The sequence below is a fragment of the Petaurus breviceps genome, unplaced genomic scaffold (assembly GCF_028583685.1).
Source record: "Petaurus breviceps papuanus isolate PSGF00001 unplaced genomic scaffold, PetGlider_PUasm1.0 90769, whole genome shotgun sequence".
NCBI lineage: Eukaryota > Metazoa > Chordata > Mammalia > Diprotodontia > Petauridae > Petaurus > Petaurus breviceps.
In genome coordinates, this window is record NW_027187341.1 from 11779366 (window position 1) to 11798530 (window position 19165).

At 35.1% G+C, this 19165-nt stretch overlaps 1 protein-coding gene across 3 annotated transcripts in view; it reads right to left on the reverse strand.

Moving 5' to 3' along the window:
- Positions 1 to 19165, reverse strand: part of VWA8 (von Willebrand factor A domain containing 8) — a 442846-nt gene that overhangs the window by 155231 nt on the left and 268450 nt on the right. For all 3 annotated transcript variants that reach the window (XM_069068654.1, XM_069068653.1, XM_069068655.1), the window contains exons 27-30: positions 11933 to 12041; positions 10131 to 10269; positions 6087 to 6286; positions 116 to 229 (exon numbers count right to left, since the gene is read on the reverse strand). In XM_069068654.1, the coding sequence (XP_068924755.1) occupies positions 116 to 229; positions 6087 to 6286; positions 10131 to 10269; positions 11933 to 12041 (562 nt within the window). The remainder of the gene's footprint in view (positions 1 to 115; positions 230 to 6086; positions 6287 to 10130; positions 10270 to 11932; positions 12042 to 19165) is intronic.

Genomic DNA, 19165 nt, shown 5'->3' on the forward strand with positions numbered 1-19165 from the left:
ATCCAAGGAGTGGTGGGGTATAGCAAAAAAGTGGGAATTTTATATTAAGTGGGAAAATATCCTTTTTCATGTTTGTTTTGAGTTTTATATTTTGGGACAATTTGGAACTCCTTACAGATTCCTCCTTGCTCCACCAGGAAGTTTTTATAGGGGAAGCCTCATCTTGTGAAGGGAGGACAAGCCTTCGGAGGGTTCGTTGGCTGGTATCTAACAACAGGATAGTATTACTCTGTAAACAGAGAAGAGAATGGTACATTTAAGGTTAGTTCATTTTTTAAAAAGCTGCAACACTTTGACTAGAGGGTGTCTTAGCAACCTGGAAGTGAAGGAACTCATTACAGTTATAAATCAAATGGAAGACATAAATGATGAACTAAAAAAAAAATCTCTGAAAATACACAATGATTTTTCCTTGCTATAAAATCTTAACTCTCACACAGTCTTGAAATTTCTATTATTAGATCTTGTTAACAGGAATTCTCTTCAAGTCTGTATCTTCTGTCCTCTTATTCATTTGAACCTGTGATTTTATTGGAATAGGGTAATATCACTGAGAAAAATACTTCTACTAGTGTAGACTAATTTAAGGTTAAAGATTTAGAGACAGAAGGGATTTAAAAGATCATTTAGTTCTCTCCCCTCTTTGTATAAAGAGACATTAATACTAAATGGCTTGCCCAAAGAGGTCTTAAAGGTAGAAAGTAGAATAGAAGCAGGACTGAAATCCAGGTCCTCTGATTCCAGATTCAGTGTTCTTTCCATTGTGCCATGCTGCCTAGGGTACTGAGAGGTACAGCCTTGAACTGAGGTCTCCCTGACTTCTAAGTCACTTCTATCCGTTAAACAACGCAGTATCTCCTCTTAAAGCATATCCCCTATCAATAAGTACCATCTAAACATAGTTCAGCTTTAATACAGAATGAAGATTCCATCTATCTGCATTGATATTAATTCTTCAGAAAACTGTCAACAAATTTCTAAGTCTTTTATAGATTAAACCTTATTCTGTCCTCTTCAAAATTCAAGGAGAGTACAGAAAACATTAACATTATATTAAAATAGGTTAGCAAAAAAACCCATCAAGCACCACAGACAGTCTAGGCAGCAGTGAAGTAGCTCTTAATACTGGAGCTGACTGGGAGCTACAGCTTAATGAGGTAAACTTTCAAAGACAGCACAGTAATGATTTCTAAAATTTACACAAGAGATTTCTCCAGCATCATTAACCCTGTACCTGGGCATAGTTATGTAAATGAAGCCATAATCTCTCTGTAAGAACAGGTCTATTTCAAGGGAAATTCATTTTCCTTTTACAAGTTGTAAGCAAAATAAATGAGTAGACAAGAAGAAATGGAAGTTTTAGAAACCGAAAGCAGAAAACAAAGAAATATTGGAACATCTATACCGAAGGGATGGGTGAAAGATCTTTTTTCCTTTTTTTTTTGAGAAATAGTAAAAACTGCTATGAATTCAAAGCAATAAGCTGGTAAATGAAATTATAAAATTATTTTTCAGCTCTAATTGTTATCCATAGTCTTGTTTTCAAAGGGTAGCTCATGTTCTTTCAATTAAGTAAAGAACAGAAGCTCTTCTTCAGGGGGATAAAGGTCACAAAATATGTGAAGAATTGATCCTTTTAACTCTTAGATTCTATAATTCCAATGAATTATGTAAAGAACAGAGAAAATCAAATTAAGGCTCTGTTCATTCACTCACAGATTTATTAGTACATTCAACATATATTTATTGCGATTCTATGAGGAAGGTGAGAATTTTGCTTCACAGAATTCTTCTCTTCCTTTAATATACAGCTCAAGCAATATCTTCTACAAGTCTTTCTGGATCCTAATTTCTCTGCCTAACTACCCTGTATATATATTTTACATTTATTTTGTATGTAATTATTTATATTCAGGCTGGTTCTCCTGATAGAATCTAAGCTTCATGAAAGTAGAGCTTGTTTTATTTATTTATTTTTTTATCTCCAGTTCCTGGCACATAATAGGTACATAATAAATGTTTTTTGATTGACTTACTGATACCAATATAAATAAGACAGTCCTTGCCCTTAAGGAGTATATAATCAAAGTTACTGATTAATGTTAAGATATCAATGACTCAGGCTCTGCATATAGTAGCTGAAAGGTTAGCTTTACTTTCTGAGCTAATTTTGTTGAAGAACTAAAGATTAAAGATAGAATTCACAAAGTTTGCTTTAATTAGTCCTGGAGATATTAAAAGAAAAAAATCCCACTAAAAATGTTCACACAGCTATTACTTTTTTACACAAGTATCTTTAACCTTAGCACTTGTCATTAAGTGTGACTGCTCATTAAGAATTTCTGTTAGAGATATTTTTTAAAAATAACGACTTATAAAATATTCTTTAGCTCTTTGGCATCTGAAGGCTTTGCATGTAATAGTAGCATCCCAAGAGTTCTCTCTAATAAAACACTGTAGCTGAATCACCATTCCATTGGTTTAGCAAAACTCTTCATTTTTAGATTGGATTATTTTAAGCTAGTATTATTTTTTTAAAAGGAAAAGTCTTTCTGGCTAAATATGGCAAGATTTATAAAAATATCCACATATATTTTGTGCACTCAAACAATCTGAATGCCTTTAATTTTTCTAAGTAAAAGAAAAATTCAAAATGCTAATATAAATTTAACTCACATTCACAAATATATTTATGGTAAGAAAGCAGCTAGCATGTGCATGAAGTTGGTGTGTTTTTGTTTTTTTCTTTAAGTGCTAATAAGTCCAGCTAACGGAACTGAAAATGGCGCTTTTCCTTCCAAGTGACATAAGGCATACATGTTACAAGCCACGTTGCTTTGTTGACTTAGTTTTTATGTTTTTGAGCAGTCGGCAATAGGAGAGAGCTATGGTGCTCCACCTCTTTGGATGCTAATGGTTTCCTTCTGTACCCAATGACTAATGGCATATTCTGTCTGTGTTTAATAATAGAAATTTGCGTCATCTGCGAGTACATCTAACTATGACTTTGGCTCTCCTTCAAGGGTGCTGGGAGGCGTGGCTGGTGTGCCATTTTGTTATGTTTGTACTTGACTGGGAGCAAAGTCACCTTTGGATGACCTCACAGTCCCAAAGCCTGGAATTCCAAACTTGGGACAGATGTAATAAGCAAACTTAGGGATGGGGGTGGGGAATGCACAAAATCTTTATTTTTAGTCAGGGTAAAGGTTCCCTTTCCTTGTTTAAGTTATTATTTTAGTAAGGAATTTTTCAACAATTTCTTAAATTGAAAAGAGAAGCACATTTATAGCAAAACTTTATTTTAAAAAAGAGGAAACAATGAAGTAATGGAGGCATTCAATATTTTCTGAAATGTTTCTTGGCTCATTTTAAAGAGGAATAGTGGGATTCATAGGATTTTAAAGCCAGAAGAGGCCTGACAGGTTATCGCATCCAAGCCTTTTGTTTTATGGATGAGGAAACTAATAATGAACAGTATTTTCACATTTAATGCCTATAATTACTTATTTTTCAAGTTTTATGGCTCTGTTCCATAAACATAGACTTGCAAGGAGGTTCTTCCCCACCTACACCTTCATCAAAAACAGGGAGACAAAATAGAAACTTGGGGAAAAGAGGCAATTCAATGGAAATTGATGACAGATGACAGCATAGAGATGAGGGTATTCATCACTTTTAATTATCTTCAGTAGTTCTGAGGTATCAGCACAGAAATTGGTTGATTTAACCGTCTGAGACTTTTGGAGGTTACAGGTTTTTTAACCTGGGGTATTTGAACTTGCTTTTGTTAATATTTTTGATAGTTCAGTATAACTGCTCTCCTTTGTATTCCTATATATTTTATGCATTTAAACACCTAATTCAGAGAAAGGGCTCATAGGTTTCACCACACTGTAAAAGGAATCCATAAAACAAAAAAGGATAAGAATTTCTGTCATGGAGATAGAACAATAAAGCTGGAAAGGGTTTTAAAGATCATTTAGTTCAATTCCATCATTTTACTGGTGAGGGAACTTAACCCCAGAAGTTAAGTGTCATAGTAGGAAATATAAAAATGCCTGGGGGTGGCAGCGAGGCAGCACCAGCCCTGCAGGCCTTGAAAATCTTTCCAAAGAAAAGACTTTCAACACTGATACAAGTGATTGTAACTGACAAAAAACAATCTACATTTAATATTGTTAAATAATTGGGTACTTTCAAAAGCAAATCACTGCAATGAGCTTAAATGTAGCCTTTCAACAAAAGGATTTTTAGATAGATATTTGAAGAGAAACAAAAGAACAGTTTGAATAAGGGTCTGAAAGCTTAATTTCATATTCAAATTTTGATAACTTGTGCTGTTGATGGCAAATTCTTCAGAGCACTGGTCCTCCTGTGACTGCAAAATCAATGCACGCTATGCCTGACAAAAAGGTATCACGAAAGTTCCTGACTCTAGCCAGCAGTTCATATATCTCATGGAAGCAGCCTCTGGAAATCTTGCTTCTGATGCAGGAAGAAATGTGAAGAGAAGATAAGTCTACAAAGTCCAGTAAAATATTAATTCAGAAGGTGAATTAATATTAATGAATGTTAATGAATTAATATTAATAATAAAATAACATATTTATAACACCTTTACTCTCTAGGGGGAAACAGATGACTGGAGAAAAGTAGTCCTTTTATTTTTTCCTAACTGATTCTTTATCATACTTCCCAGAGAAGCTATTCCAAATCTCTTCTTCCCTTCTCAAACCTCCCACACCTCCACCTGCTTCCCTTCTTTCAGTTTAGGAACCTTACTGCTTAATGAACTGAGAAAATAGAGGCCACTCGATCTGAGCTCCCTTCCCTTTCTCTTCACTGTAAAATTCTGATACCAAATCCTACTTTTTCCTTCCTTTTTATCTAGTCTCTGATAAAGGCCCTTCTCCTTGCTACAGTTAATAACCTCTTCATATATGCTTGGATCATATTCCTTCCCATTTTCTTTAATAGAGTTATTCAATTAATCAATTCTCTCTCTCTCAGTATTTCTCTTCCTCTCTCCACTCTCTATTGAGCTTCAGTCCTGCATCACTGATTGCCTATTAGACATTTCAAACTAGATTTCCCTGAGACATCTCAAATTCAACATTTCCAAAACTAAAAAGATGATGATCTTTCCCTCCAAAGCTATTGCTTTCCTATAATTCCCTATTTCTGTCAAAGAGACCACCATCTTTCCAGTCTCCCAGGTTCATAAAATCTATATTACTGGGCTTTTTCACTCTCCTTCACCCCACATATCCAATCAGTTGTTAAATCTTGCTGTTTCTTCTAACAGATCTCACATGCAATTCCTTCTCTCCCCCTCTTACCTCCCACCTTAGTTTAGGCCATCATCATCTCTTGTCTAGTTTATTACAAAAGAGCCCCTGATTGGTCTCCTTGCCTCAAGTCTCTCATTATTCCAGACCATCCTGACAAAGTGACTTTCCTTAAAAATTGATTTGATTATGTCACTCTCTTACCCAATCAACTCCAGTGGCTTCCTATTGCCTCTATTTAAAAAATACAGGCTCCTTTGTTTAGTTTAAAATTTTTTTTTGCTTTTTGGAGGGGAGGAAGGCAAGGAAATTGGGGTTAAGTGATTTGCCCAAGTTCACACAGTTAGTAAGTGTTAAGTGTCTGAAGTCAAATTTGAACTCGGATCCTCCTGACTCCAGGGCCAGTGCTCTATTCACTGCGCCACCTAGCTGCCCCCTCTGTTTAGTTTTAAAAGTCCTTCATAACCTAGCCTCAACCTTATTAGCAGAGAAAGAAAATAAATGAAAAAAAGTGCTGAGTAGAAATAATGCTTATATGGTAGAACTCTTTAAAAGTACCAGAACAGAAAACTCAAAAGAATCTAAGAAAAACTGGAACCTTTTCTTGCTTCAGTGGAGGGAATGGGTTATGTTTTATATGTCATCATACATGCTGTATATGCTAGAAACAATAAAAACCAATGGACATGATAGGAAGGAACATTCAATTTCAGATTGTAAATCACATCATTTCTCTTACCTTTTCTTTTACTTATTAATTTTTATACAGATACAGGAATCTTTCCTGATGTTCTTTACCTTCTCTTCATGAAGAATCACTAGACCTTTGAGAGGATTTCCCAGAGGTGCTACAGTCACAAAAGGATGCCACACTCCCCTGGCTGCCCTTGGAAATAAATCATAAAAGTCCACAAAGTGACCTCTGTTCCCAGACATATTCATAAAATATAAAGAAACAGGATTGCACGTCACTACATAGAGAATATTTTCCTCATTTTCTGAAATGAAAAAAAAAAGGTATTGCATTTAGGGATTTCTCACAATTTCTCACAATGGGATTTCTCACAATTCAATTCAGTTCAGTATAATTCAATTAAATAAGCATTTATTAAACACCTACTATATGTAAAGCTCTATATTAGACACTGGGATAGAAAGCTAAAACAGAAACAGTCTCTGTACTCAAAGGGCTTTTATTCAACTTGGGGGGTGGAGAGAAAAACAGTATCTATATAGCACTTTCTAACTTCTCTATGAGGGTATCACCATTCTTCCAATCACATAAGTTTGCATTCTGGAAATCATATTGTGTTCAATTTCTCCCTTTCCCTAACCTCAGCCCTCTCACTGCCTTCAACTCCCCTAAGTCACATCAGATGCCAAGTCTTAAAGATTTTACCTCCATATCTCTTGCACCCACCCTCTTCTCCCCATTCAAATTTGCTAGGAGGCCCAATAGAAAAAGGATTAGGAATATAACCAAGGACTAAATAAATACTTGTTGAGGGATTCATTGAGCTGGACAAGGTCTTAAGAGATAATTGATTTCCTTCCTTTTTAATGGAGATGGGACCACACTTGAGTCTTCTCAGTGAAATAAAAATGTATACTTCCAAAACACTAAATCCCACAACCTCCTTTTCTTTATCAAATTTGTCTGTCAAGAAATTGTTCCTTATTTGTATCCTAAATATTTAGTTGCATGTTACAGCATAAACTCATTTCCTCTTGTTCTGTTCTCAATGAAGATAGATAATGGTAATTAACATCCTCTATCTGGTAACTTCTCATATTTCTGAAGTTATTTACTTTTTCTTTAACCAATTCCTAAAAACTCTCCAAAATTATCATCATTCTTCTACCAGTCTCCCAGTGATTTATTAACTATGTACATCAATGTGTTTTTTGTAATTCTAAAATGTAAGCTTTTTAAGGTCAGGACTTGTCTAATTCTTATAAAGAAAAGTACTGGAACTCTTGTGTAATGCAAACTATATACGAACATTCATATTAATAATAATGACCAATAATTCATATTTAAATCACATTTTAAGATTTCCAGAGTACTTCACACATAATTTCTCAAATGATCCTTGTGAAAACTCTGTGAAGTAGGCACTATTCTTGCCCCAGTTTTTCAGATAAGGAAAATGAGGTGCAAAGACACAGTGACTTGTTCAGGACCAAAGAGCTATTAAGCATCTGAGGCAGGATCCAAACCTTAAGTCTTCCTGACATCAAATCAAGTATTCTGCCCACAATATCATGCTGCCTCCATAAATATATAATTTTTTTTTAAGCAATCGGGGTTAAGTAACTTGCTCAAGGTTACACGGCCAGTTATTTCTGGGTGTGGCACTAAGTATCTGAACCCAGATTTGATCCCCAGGTCATTCCGACACTGGAGCCGGTGCTCTCACTCGCTGAGCCACCTGGCTGCCCCTACAATTTCTATAGTGAATACTATTCATACTATAGTGCATACTGTATAGTATATAACAATATAGTATATGACATTATGTACTCTTGGTAGTGAAAAAATGATAATACTACAGTAAAAATTCAGACTAAAGGTAACCTTGATGCAATATAAATTTCAACAGAACGACAGGAGAAAGGGAGCAGTGAATAGGAGAGTATGTAAAAATTAGATAAATCTCATTTTTTTATGTTTGTCATAAAATATGAGTTTAATGCAAATATCTTAAGCATGATATACATAAAAACTGGAAAGTAATATAATCAGGTAATATTCTAGTTAATAAAGTATTTTAACAATTAGAAAATGCCTACAAGAGGAAAGAATAATATCAAATTAATGAATTATGACCCTATTTAGTATTTCTGTTCTTAAGACAAATGATTTAAGAAAGACCTTACATAGAGAGGAGGGGTCTAGAGATCAGGAATGAAAGAGTTGTGGGCATCAAAATGCATTTTCAGTTAATAAGCACTGGTAATAGATGAAACAAAGGAAAATTTATATTTAGTTTATTTTGGCAATTAAGAGAAATAGTTAATATGGTTGCCAGTTGTTCTTTTATATATTTAAACACATTCAGTGCTGTTCTGTTTCTAACTATGAAATAATATGCTCAACTTTAATACTAAACCACCAGATACTTGTCCTCAGAAAGGAAGACCACATCAGACATTAGCTTGTCTACATAACTGATATGCACAACAGGCATATTTCATAGGATTAAAGATTTAGAGTCAGAAGGAACCTTAGAAGTCATTTAGGCTAACCTGCTTATTTTGCAGTTGAGAAAACTGAGGGCCAGGAAGATTAAGTAACTTGACTGAAATTAAAGAGACAGGAAGTGCCAAAGTAGATTCAAACCCAGGTCCTTTGGTTCTAAATACAGCACTCTTTCCAATTCATCATTGTAATACACATGCTGACTGCTGATAAATGTAATAAAATATGTCAAGATGAGTACAATTAAAAAAAAAGGTCATTCACAAAACATAGATCGAAATACAGTGATTAGGTAACAGCTATGAGGCAGAACTACTCAAAGTTCTGGAAATGTAGATGTAAGCACTTCTTTCAGTCTCCAAAGATTAAATCTTCTTATTAACATGCATGGAATACTCTCTGTATGACTATCACTACAAAAATATGAAAATAACTACTGGTTTCCTTCAAGCTTCACTTCTTTTCATCCCATGGTCATCCATCTTGCTTCAGTCTACTATTGCTACTAGTACTCAGAGACTCATTAAATTTAAGGCTCAGATAGAACTTAGAAAACATCTAGTTCAATTCCCTCACTTGATATGTATGAAGACACTGAGACAGGGGAAACAAAGAGATTTTCCCATGTTTATATATGAAGTCAGTACAGCACAGACTAGATGGCAGGTCTCAACCTTCAGGACAATGATCTTAATTCTAATTAGAGGAGTTTACTTAAAAAAAAAGTTTCATGTCAGATGATAGCTATATAATATAGCTACAGATATTTACACCTATTTGCTTACATGCAGAGGTTAGCACACTATAGATATTTAATAAATATGTGATGATTAGTTGATACATCCTGCAAAATAAGCCACAAACTAAAACAATGTCCTGTATCTTACAAAAAAATAACATAGCATGTTATATATGTCAGAAAAACAATGAAAACTCAGTAAAACATTCTCAAACAGAAGTATTTTTATTTGTGTATCTGACATGTCATAATGTCAATGAGTTGTGAGTGACTGACTTCAGATCTTTCTCTAACTTTGTGTTTAGTGTCCACTAGCTTTGCAAGATGGCTTCCCATGGGCTAGAAGTATAGCCTATGATGGAGGTAATCAAGATCACCTGAGTAACTTTAGCAAATGGGGACCTTGCTCTCTCTACAATTTTTGGGTCTATTATCTCTAGTCTGAAGTCTAAATTCTGAGAATTCACACACTCCCCCTCTGCCACTGTCTCCTCTTTTCCACGCCAGGCATGTCTTGTGATCCCGTAGGTCCCTCCAGCTCTGCCTTCATGCTTCATGCTATCACCAAAATGGAATCACAGCCTAGGAATCCAATGTTTCTCCTTTTTGTTTTTCTATTTTTGGCAAATGCCTGAGTGTGTTGGACTTCATGCTACAATTGTAATGAAAAACAGACACACACACACATATTCAGCAGTGCTTATGTGGCTCTCATCATGTTGCTAGGCTGATTGAGAAAATTAGTCTTAAAATACATTTAACTGAAAAGTAAAATATGACCATAATTGAGTATATCACATAGTTCTTGACCTCTACAGGACGATTTTTATACAGATCTCATTTAAAAAAGGCACAAAACAGCGAATGTTAGATGGAAAATTACAAGAGCAGAAAAACATACCTTGTGCTACAGCAATATCGCAGACAAAGTTAACTTCCTCCACTGGTAATTTCCAAGAAGCACATTCTTCAGTAAAAGTTAGGGTCCTTCCTTCATTTCTCTCCATAGGATATTCTTGGAAGCTTAAATGCACTGGACCCTATAAAAAAGAGTTAAGTAACTTAGTTGATGATCATTTTCTTTTTTTTTTTTTTTTTGCTTTTTGGAGGGCAATTGGGGTTAAGTGACTTGCCCAAGGTCACATGGCTAGTTTTTGTGTTAAGTGTCTGAGGCCGGTTTTGAACTCAGGTCCTCCTGATTCCAGGGCCAGTGCTCTATTCACTGCACCACCTAGCCGCCCCTTGATGATCATTTTCAGCCAACAATTTCTAGAAAATTTAAGGTCCTACCAAAGCAATTCATAGTCCAACATTTGATTGTTGAAATCATGGTTTGCTTTTCTCCCTAAGGTAATTTAGATCTGGATATCACACTATGACCAAATATAGGAACCATGAGAACAGACCCAATGGTCAAACGAGAGGCTTGTGTATTTATGCTCTGCAAATAACTAATCTAGAATAAAGTACTTAATTTGTGGCAATCTGAGAATCCTCAATTATGAAGTCTGAGTAGTTTACCAATAAGACAAATATCAAGGAAGAGATTGCACAAGCAAAGAAGACCCTATTATCCAAATGCTCTTGAGTTCTTGAAGGACTTTTCGAGGTCCAATCCTAGCTCTTGCTTATCCCATTACATAATCCTCAAAAGGATAGGCTGAATCCAAGGTCAAACCAGGAGTAAAGTTTATTCTAAAAACCAGCAACTGTAAAATAGAATCATGTTTGAGGACGTGGAATAAAAATGCCTAGACCAACTTACTTGTTGAAGTACATGGAAACCACAATGCTGTAGTCAAGAATGAAAGAAGATTAAAGTAATTTCTAAGGTTGATTTTTCCACAGAAAATAAGATTATATTACATAATTAAAAGTTTTTTATTTCATTATTTATTTATTTATTTTTAGAAATTAATTTGTTTGTTTCCTTTTAGTTTACAGAATTCAATTCCACAATTCCTTGGGTTTCACATTTTGTCCCCCTTCCTCCCCTCCCCGCCATGGCGGCATATAGTCAAGTATGGGATATGTGAATACTTTCACATTATACATTAGTCAGGTTATAAGGACGGATTGTATCAGCTGGAATGAAAAATGGTAAAGAGGACATAAAACCAAATAAGAGAAGGAAAAAGATCAGGTATTTTGCTTCCACCTGGATATAAACTTAGTTCTTTCTAGTTCTTTCTCTGGATGCACATATTTCTCTCCATCATGAGTCTTTTGGGATTGACTTATGTCACTGTATTGCTGAGAAGAGTCCAGTCTATCAAAGTTGGTCATCACACATGCGTTGTGTCTATAATTGTGTACAAATATCTCCTGGTTCTACTCTTCTTACTCAGCATCAGTTCTTTTAAGCCTCTCCAGGTAAATATGAAGACCATCTGCTCTTCGTTTCTTATGGCACAATAGTATTCCATAACATGCATATACCACAACTTGTTCAGCCATTCCCCAATTGATGGGCACCCCCTTAATTTCCAATTCTTTGCCACCACAAAAATAGCTGCTATAAACATTTTTGAACATATGGGTCTTTCTCCCATTTCTATGATCTCTTAGGGATATAACCCTAGGAGTGGTATTGCTGGATCAAAGGATATGAAAGTATTTATAGCCCTTTGGGCATAATTCCAGATTGCTCTCCAGAAAGGCATAATTAAAAGTTTTTATGATAAAATATTAGAAAAAAATAACCTTTATGTCGATGAGATGAGTTTCTGCTGGACTCAAAAGTTTTTGCATTCCATTTTTTGGCTGACTGATTGTCCAGTAGCCCATGAATGTCTGCTCTGGCAATGGTAACCTATCAAGCAAAATTAGAAAAGTAAATATGTGTTAATATTTAGAAGTTAAAAACGCTCCAATCCATTACCATTTGACATGGTCAGTTTTCAAGAAGTATTTTCCTAACAAGAGTATGTTAAAATAACTGTCAGTTACAGATGGCATTGCTAGGATGAAATTATACACACACTGTAAAAGGAAGAAAAATAAACTCTTCCATTACAGAAATTAAAAAAGGAATAGCCTGCTCTATTTACAAATTAGGGATAAATATGAACAGTGTGCAGTCAGGCATTTTTCTTTAGTTATCAAAACAGCTAGTATAATCTTCCTCTAATTTAATTTCTCTGATTTAAAAGGATGCTCATTGTTTCTGAGTTCTATACAAAGAGGTTGATTAATCCAGAAAAACTGAACAATCTACTAGATTTTCAAATTTCAGGCAAAATATTTAGATTCTATACCTAATTCGGATCCCTTTTGGAACAGTAGTTTTAGCAGTACAATATCTTCCCCTTTTTCTTCTTCCTCGTAACAGTGGCATTTATATTATATATTAGGGTATGCAAATATCTTTTTTTTATCCTCAGAATAATTCTGGGAGGTATTATTATCCTCATTTTACAGCTGAGAAAACTAAGGCAGCAAGAACGTAAGTGACTTGCCTAGGGACACACAGCTAATAAGCGAGATCAGATTTGAACTTGGGGTTTTTTGATTCTAGGTCTGGTGCTCTCTCCATTTTTGCCACAATGCTAAAGGCTCAATGTAGATGAAATCATGGAAAAGAAATTATTAATTTACTTGTGAGTTAGTGTTCTCTTCAACAGCACTGAAAAAAATCAAATTACCTCTTCTATGGATCTTTTAATAATAGAAAACAATAATTAGTTAAGATTCAAAAGGTTTATTGAAAAAATGTATATACTGATTTTCATTAAAATGGGTATTGAAAATGAGTGCTCTGATTATTAACATAGTATATATACATAATTTATGTGTATATATACATACATTCCTATGTCTCTGTGTGTGTATATATTCATATTAAAATTTTCTCTACAGTAAGAGGCACTGAAATTTTGTTCCATATGTAAAATGAGCTTCAACAGCTAATATAAAGCTTGGATACTTTTTTGTCTATAAATGATTGAAAAAAATGCAATTCTCATTAAATCTGTGTATAGTATTACTATGTTCTTTTTTCCCTTTAAAAGTGAAAATATTTTGGATAAGAATGAAAATAATAAAAAGAATTTGTTCCAAGGCTCTAACTTAGCTCATATGACCTGACTCTCTCATAAGAATGTATGTATTATCGACAGGAAAGAAAAAATTAGTCTTTTTACCTACTATCCAAAAATAAATTGTCCAGTTGTTTATAATTCTTTGTAAATATTCGTCACAGCTTTGTTATTGTAACTAGGCCAGCCACTCTCCTCTGCTCCAGTCCTCTTTCAGAAGCAAAGGAATGCTACCAGAGTTACTACTCCTGCTTTCTCCTTGAAATATTATAAGCGTGTCGCTGTAACTTGAAAAGTTTATCAGCCCTATGCTTTTCTTCATATTCCTAACGCTTAGCACAGTGCCAGGCATAAAGCAGTAAGTGCTTTTTAAATGCTGGGTGACTGACTGATTATGGAAAGGCTTATCAATAGAAGCTTGGCTATTTGGTGTTGAATTTTTTGGCCATGGTGAGTGATGAACCAATAAAAAAAGCAAATATATTCTGTGCCTACATATCACTTCCACTGATCCAGTTACGGTGGTAGTGAGGTAAAATGTGACAAAGGATGTTAAGAATCATAGTAATTTTAGGCTACCTATACACATTACCTTGGCTTTTGGTATTCTAAATGAGAAATCTTTTTCCAGCAAGAAATGAATTGAATCAGAGACCTTAGTTTAAAGACTATCTTTACTACTAAATATAGGCTTCAAATTCCTCATATGTAAAGTGAGGAAGCTGGTGTAGAGAACCTCTAAGGTTACTTCCACATCAAAATCTGTGGCTTTGATTAATATAATACAAGAGGAACTGAATCATATCAATCTCAGCATTCTTAGTATAAATCATACAGAATGAACAAGCTTTTGGTCTCCTTTGTGCCTAGCATTATGCTAGGTGCTGGGAATGCAAAAACAAGAATGAAGGAGTTCTTGCCCTCAAGGAGCTTGTATTCTACTGGGGAAGGCCATATGAACATGTACACATGAAATATATGGTAAAAAAAAAAGTACATTCTTGGGATGATTAAAAACAGTGTGTAGTTTCCTATAGGTAACCCAGTCTACTCTCCTCTTCTTTTTAATTTTAGGTCTAATTCATTATATCCATATCCAGAATCTCTCCAAGCTACATGTACTGCTCTACCAACTCTAAGAGTTGTTTATTCAACTTGCTGATCCTTGTATGCAAACCTCCATCATCCCACTCTGTGTGCAGCAGACTAGCTCCCATGGTTCCAATGTTCTCCTTACTCACTTCTGTGTCTTGAAGATGTCTGGGAGATGAAGATGGAATATCTCCCAGGCATGGGGGGGCAACCTGTGCGAAGGCACAGAAAGGGAAGATGAAAAGTTGAGTTCAAAGGACAGCTAATAAAACAGATGGGTTAAAATTTACATTGTTTTGGGTGGTACAGAGGAGAGGCACTGGGCTTAGAATCAAGAAAACCTATGTTCAAATCCCATCTCATTCACTTACTAGTTCTGTGACTTTAGGTAAGTCATTTAATTACTTTCAAACTGTTTCCTCAGCTGTAAATGGAGATAACAACAGCACCTATCTCCCAGAGTTGTACTAGTTATTTCTGTCTCATCCCATCTCCGCTTCCAAGCTCACCTTTAGTCTTCCCCCAAGACTGTTCTTGCTTTCTTGTGTTTGTAACCCTGGTGCTTAGCACATGGCTTGACACACAGTAAGTGGTTAATAAAGGCATTTTATCTCTTTACTTGTTAGTCTGATGATATCATATTAAGAGTCAGTCCTAAAACATCTTACACATATTTTATTAGAATGAAAGAAACATGATATAGTAGGAAAAAAATAGCTTTGGAGTCATATAATTTGTGTTACAATAATAGCCCTACAATTTATTTCCATGATCTTGGAGAAGTAAACTCTCTGGGACTCAGTTTCCTCATCTGGAAAACAAAGGGGTTGGACTATATGATCCTTTCCAGATCTAAATCTATGATTCTACCCCAGCTGTTGCAAATGTTAAAAGTAATCTAAGGTGAGATTCTTATTCTCTATAGCTAGTACCAGCTGGGAAGGCTGCTTTTCATGACCTGTTTAAAAAAATCTTGCCGGTTTCTGCCAACTCGTTTTTTAAAATCATGGAAATTACAGATTGCCCAGTTGCTACAGGCATCTAAAAATAATTTGGGCAAGTTGTTGGGTTGGAATAGCAGAGTACGTTCAAGGACTATAGAGAGAGTCCGGAACCACTTGATGAGGAAGCATTATTGGCAGCAGCTGCTGGATCACAAAGGCACATACATGTTCATGATATTTTAGAAACTGACTCCACCCTACACTGCTGCAAAAGAGATTCAAAACCAGCCAAATTGTCATTTCGGGAGCCAAAGAGAGACTGTGCAAAGATTTTTACCACATGGGGGGCTGTAGAAGTCTTTATCCTGTTTTTACTAAAAGCTCCCCCCCAAACTGTAAGGGACTTTGGCTCTTATCATCTCTTTTCACTTCTGATAAGTGAGCAGATGGAAAGATGAAATTTTTCAGTGACCAAGATCATTATTTTGTAGTCGGCAATCAAGGTACAGGATTTATAATATAGTCGCTGCTAATTTAGACTAACTCCAAACTGATTACCTTGATGTAAAAATACTCTGAATTTCCATTACTGAAACCTCTGGTCATATTCCACTAACCAGGTTAATTTTTTTTATACCAATGGAATAAAAATAATAATAGTAATTTCCATAGCTTTAAAACCTTGCCACTTGTTTTATTTCACTTTGTCAAAAGTCTTTATAGGAATGAAGTCTGGCTTTGATTTTCAAGGGAGGAGGGAGATGAAACTTAGAAACTATAAATAGTATAACTTTTCATCTTCAGTGTCATTCACGAATTCATATTTCATAAAACTATGAGGCACTCGATCTGTCACAGCCTCCAATTCCTATGCTATGATGTTCCTTAATCCTTTGTGGAAATCTTAATCAAAAGCTGGAGGACAAATGTAACCCTCAAACAAAAGAAAAGTGAACAGCTATAATATGACATAAGTTCAGTCACTGAGCTAGGTTAAAGAAAAAAAGAAAGAAAAATTGTCTTTTCTAAAATGCAAAATTCTAAACTGCCACCTGTGAACAGACACCAAGATGAATAATGGTCCATAAGCTAAATGATATATGATGGATTTGCCTAAGTTTGTTTCCATTAAAAAGAAGTGATTTTAGATTTTGAGAGTGTATTCTGGCAAATTTCAGCTTTTCTCTGGATATTTGCCAGAGCTGTTTCTATGTTATGAAGGAAACATATGAAAAAGATTTGGATCTTTCTATGGGTATTATGAATTTCAAAGTTACTGACATAGCTATTATTATCAATTTATTTAAACATCTTTTAGCTATAAGAATTACTAGCTTTCATGCAAATCCAATGCAATTCTTTAGGAAAGTGTATAGAACCTCAAAAATTCCCTACTAAATGCCATCTTTGAGAGGAAAGCTAAAAATGTCAACTTAACAGTTCTCCTAAGATTTCATGATTTTCCATACTTCCACACCTCTCAAGACTTTGACAATACATACATATCAGGATCATTTGCAACATGCATGGAACGAATATTTATTAAGTACTTGCTATGTGTGGAAAAAATTTAGACTAGACATTGTGGGAGATACAAAGTTTAGAAAAGACATATGGTCTCTGACCTCATGGAACTTACAGTATAGTGGAGAGGGTAAGAGAGAGAGAGAGGCTAAATGGAACAGCAGAGAAATGGACTTGGAGACAGTTGAAACCAAGGTCAAATGCTGTTTTACTTATCAATTGTGTAGCAATGAGTTATTCCCATTTTACAGATGAGGAAACTGAAGCTGATACAGGTTAAGTGACTTGTCCAAAGCCACACAGCTAGTGTCTGAGGTAGGATTTGAATTCAGGTATTCTTGACTCCCAAGTCCAGCACGCTAACCACTGTGCCAATTAGCTCTCAGCCTCATCTGTCTCCCGCAAAGTGGTGATAACAGTTGCACCCTTTTCATAGGGTTGTTATAAGGATCGATTAAAGTAACTAAAATATTTTTCAAACCTTAAAGAACTATATAAATGCTATATAAATGATGATGATGCTAATGACACATAGATAACCATAATATATATTATATTCTCACATAGTATATATCACTATATAATAACTTATTACATAAAACAATGTTATGAGAAGACCAAAGGGGGAGACTATTACTGAGTAGAGAGTAGGGAGTACATCAGCCAAGTTTTCATGCCAGACATGGCATTTGAGATGGGTTTTAAAAGATGGGTATGAAACAGCTACGACTAGTTTCCTCTTTCCATCATTACAAAATATTTGCTTGTGATAATCTTAGAAATGTAAAGCTGGAGGGATCTCAGAATATTTCTACTTCATTTCTTTCCTTCTGGTTGGAGCTATCCCTTAAATATCCACAGGAGATGGATATCTTTTCCATTCTGAAGATTCTTCATAAATGGACATTCTACCCTTTAGTTATCTTAGTTTACTAACAGTTCTTTTAATACTAACTCTAATCCCTATTTTTGTAATGTAAGCCCACTTCTGTCCCTAGCAGAGGTTCCTAAAAATATTTACAGAGCACTTTCTAGGTGTTAAGCTCTTAGCTAGGTCCCTGTGGGGGATATGAAGATGAACAGTCCCTCTGCCATCATGAATCTTAAATTTTAGGAATGTAGCCATTTGAAAATGCTGACTAGTTCTTCTTTTTACCTTTTCTTTCCCAAATTCAATAATTTCAAATTCAGTCACAGAAATCAATCATCTTAGAGCCAGAAGAGGGTTTAGTTATCTAATTCAGTTCCTAAATTTTACAGATGAGAAAACTAAGGCAATATTATTGTATGACATTATCTATTGCATATTATTGTGTTTCTTAAAGTGCAGATGGTGCCTAGAGCAGTGTAGTGCTGACATGCATTCCAATGCATGATGAGATAAGAAAACGAAAGACGAACCATGGACCTACACCATTTCTTTTTTGACTTGTAGAAGTCTTATATAGCGCTGTGTATACATACATACGTGTATGTATATGTATTTTGCCAAGCATGTACAGTAGATAAAATAGCTGTAAAGCTGTTCCATAATAAAATACAAAAATGGAAAGCAGAGATGATGAGGCAAAAAACCCCCCACAAAAATATAACCATACCCAATGACATATACCTTTGTTTATCATTAGCAATGAATCCTGGATATTTCTCAGAAGTAAAATCACGGAAACATAGAATATCAGAGCTGAAATATTCTCATTATATACATGAAGAAACTAAAGCCTAGAGTTGAAGTGATTTGTCCAGTCACATTCCTAGTTAATGGCAGAGCCCAACTCAATCTCCTGATTTCATGTTAATTTTCTTTCCACTACAACAAACTGTGATGTGAAAGCAAAGGCAAGAATAAAAAGGGAAATATCAAATGTTAAAGTTGCATATCAATTTTATGGGTTTACTTGAGAAAATTGAGATGCATGAAAAACTTATTACAAGGCAAAAAGGGGTACTATTCAGACATCAACATGGATATACACCAGGATACAAATGTAAGCAAGACAGAACCTGCCCTCAAGGACCTTGCATTTTAAAGGGAAGAGAACACATAAGGGGGTGTATGAAAGGGAGCATAAATAAGGAAGCCTATCCAGGACAAGGAAAAGAAATCTGGAGAGTGAAGCTGGAAGAGGAATGTGGAGGATTTGTGGCACTCATCCTGAAATAGTGTTTAGGCAAGGAGTCACTAACCAGGAGAGCAGGGTTTCAGGATGGATATGAAGGACAGGAAGGACAAGGCAGATGACATGAAGGAGGATAAGAAGTATGGAGAGTACAGTGGAAAGAAAATGCTAGATTTTTTCAGTAGGTAGATATGAGTTTGAACCCTAGCTCTGTGTTTA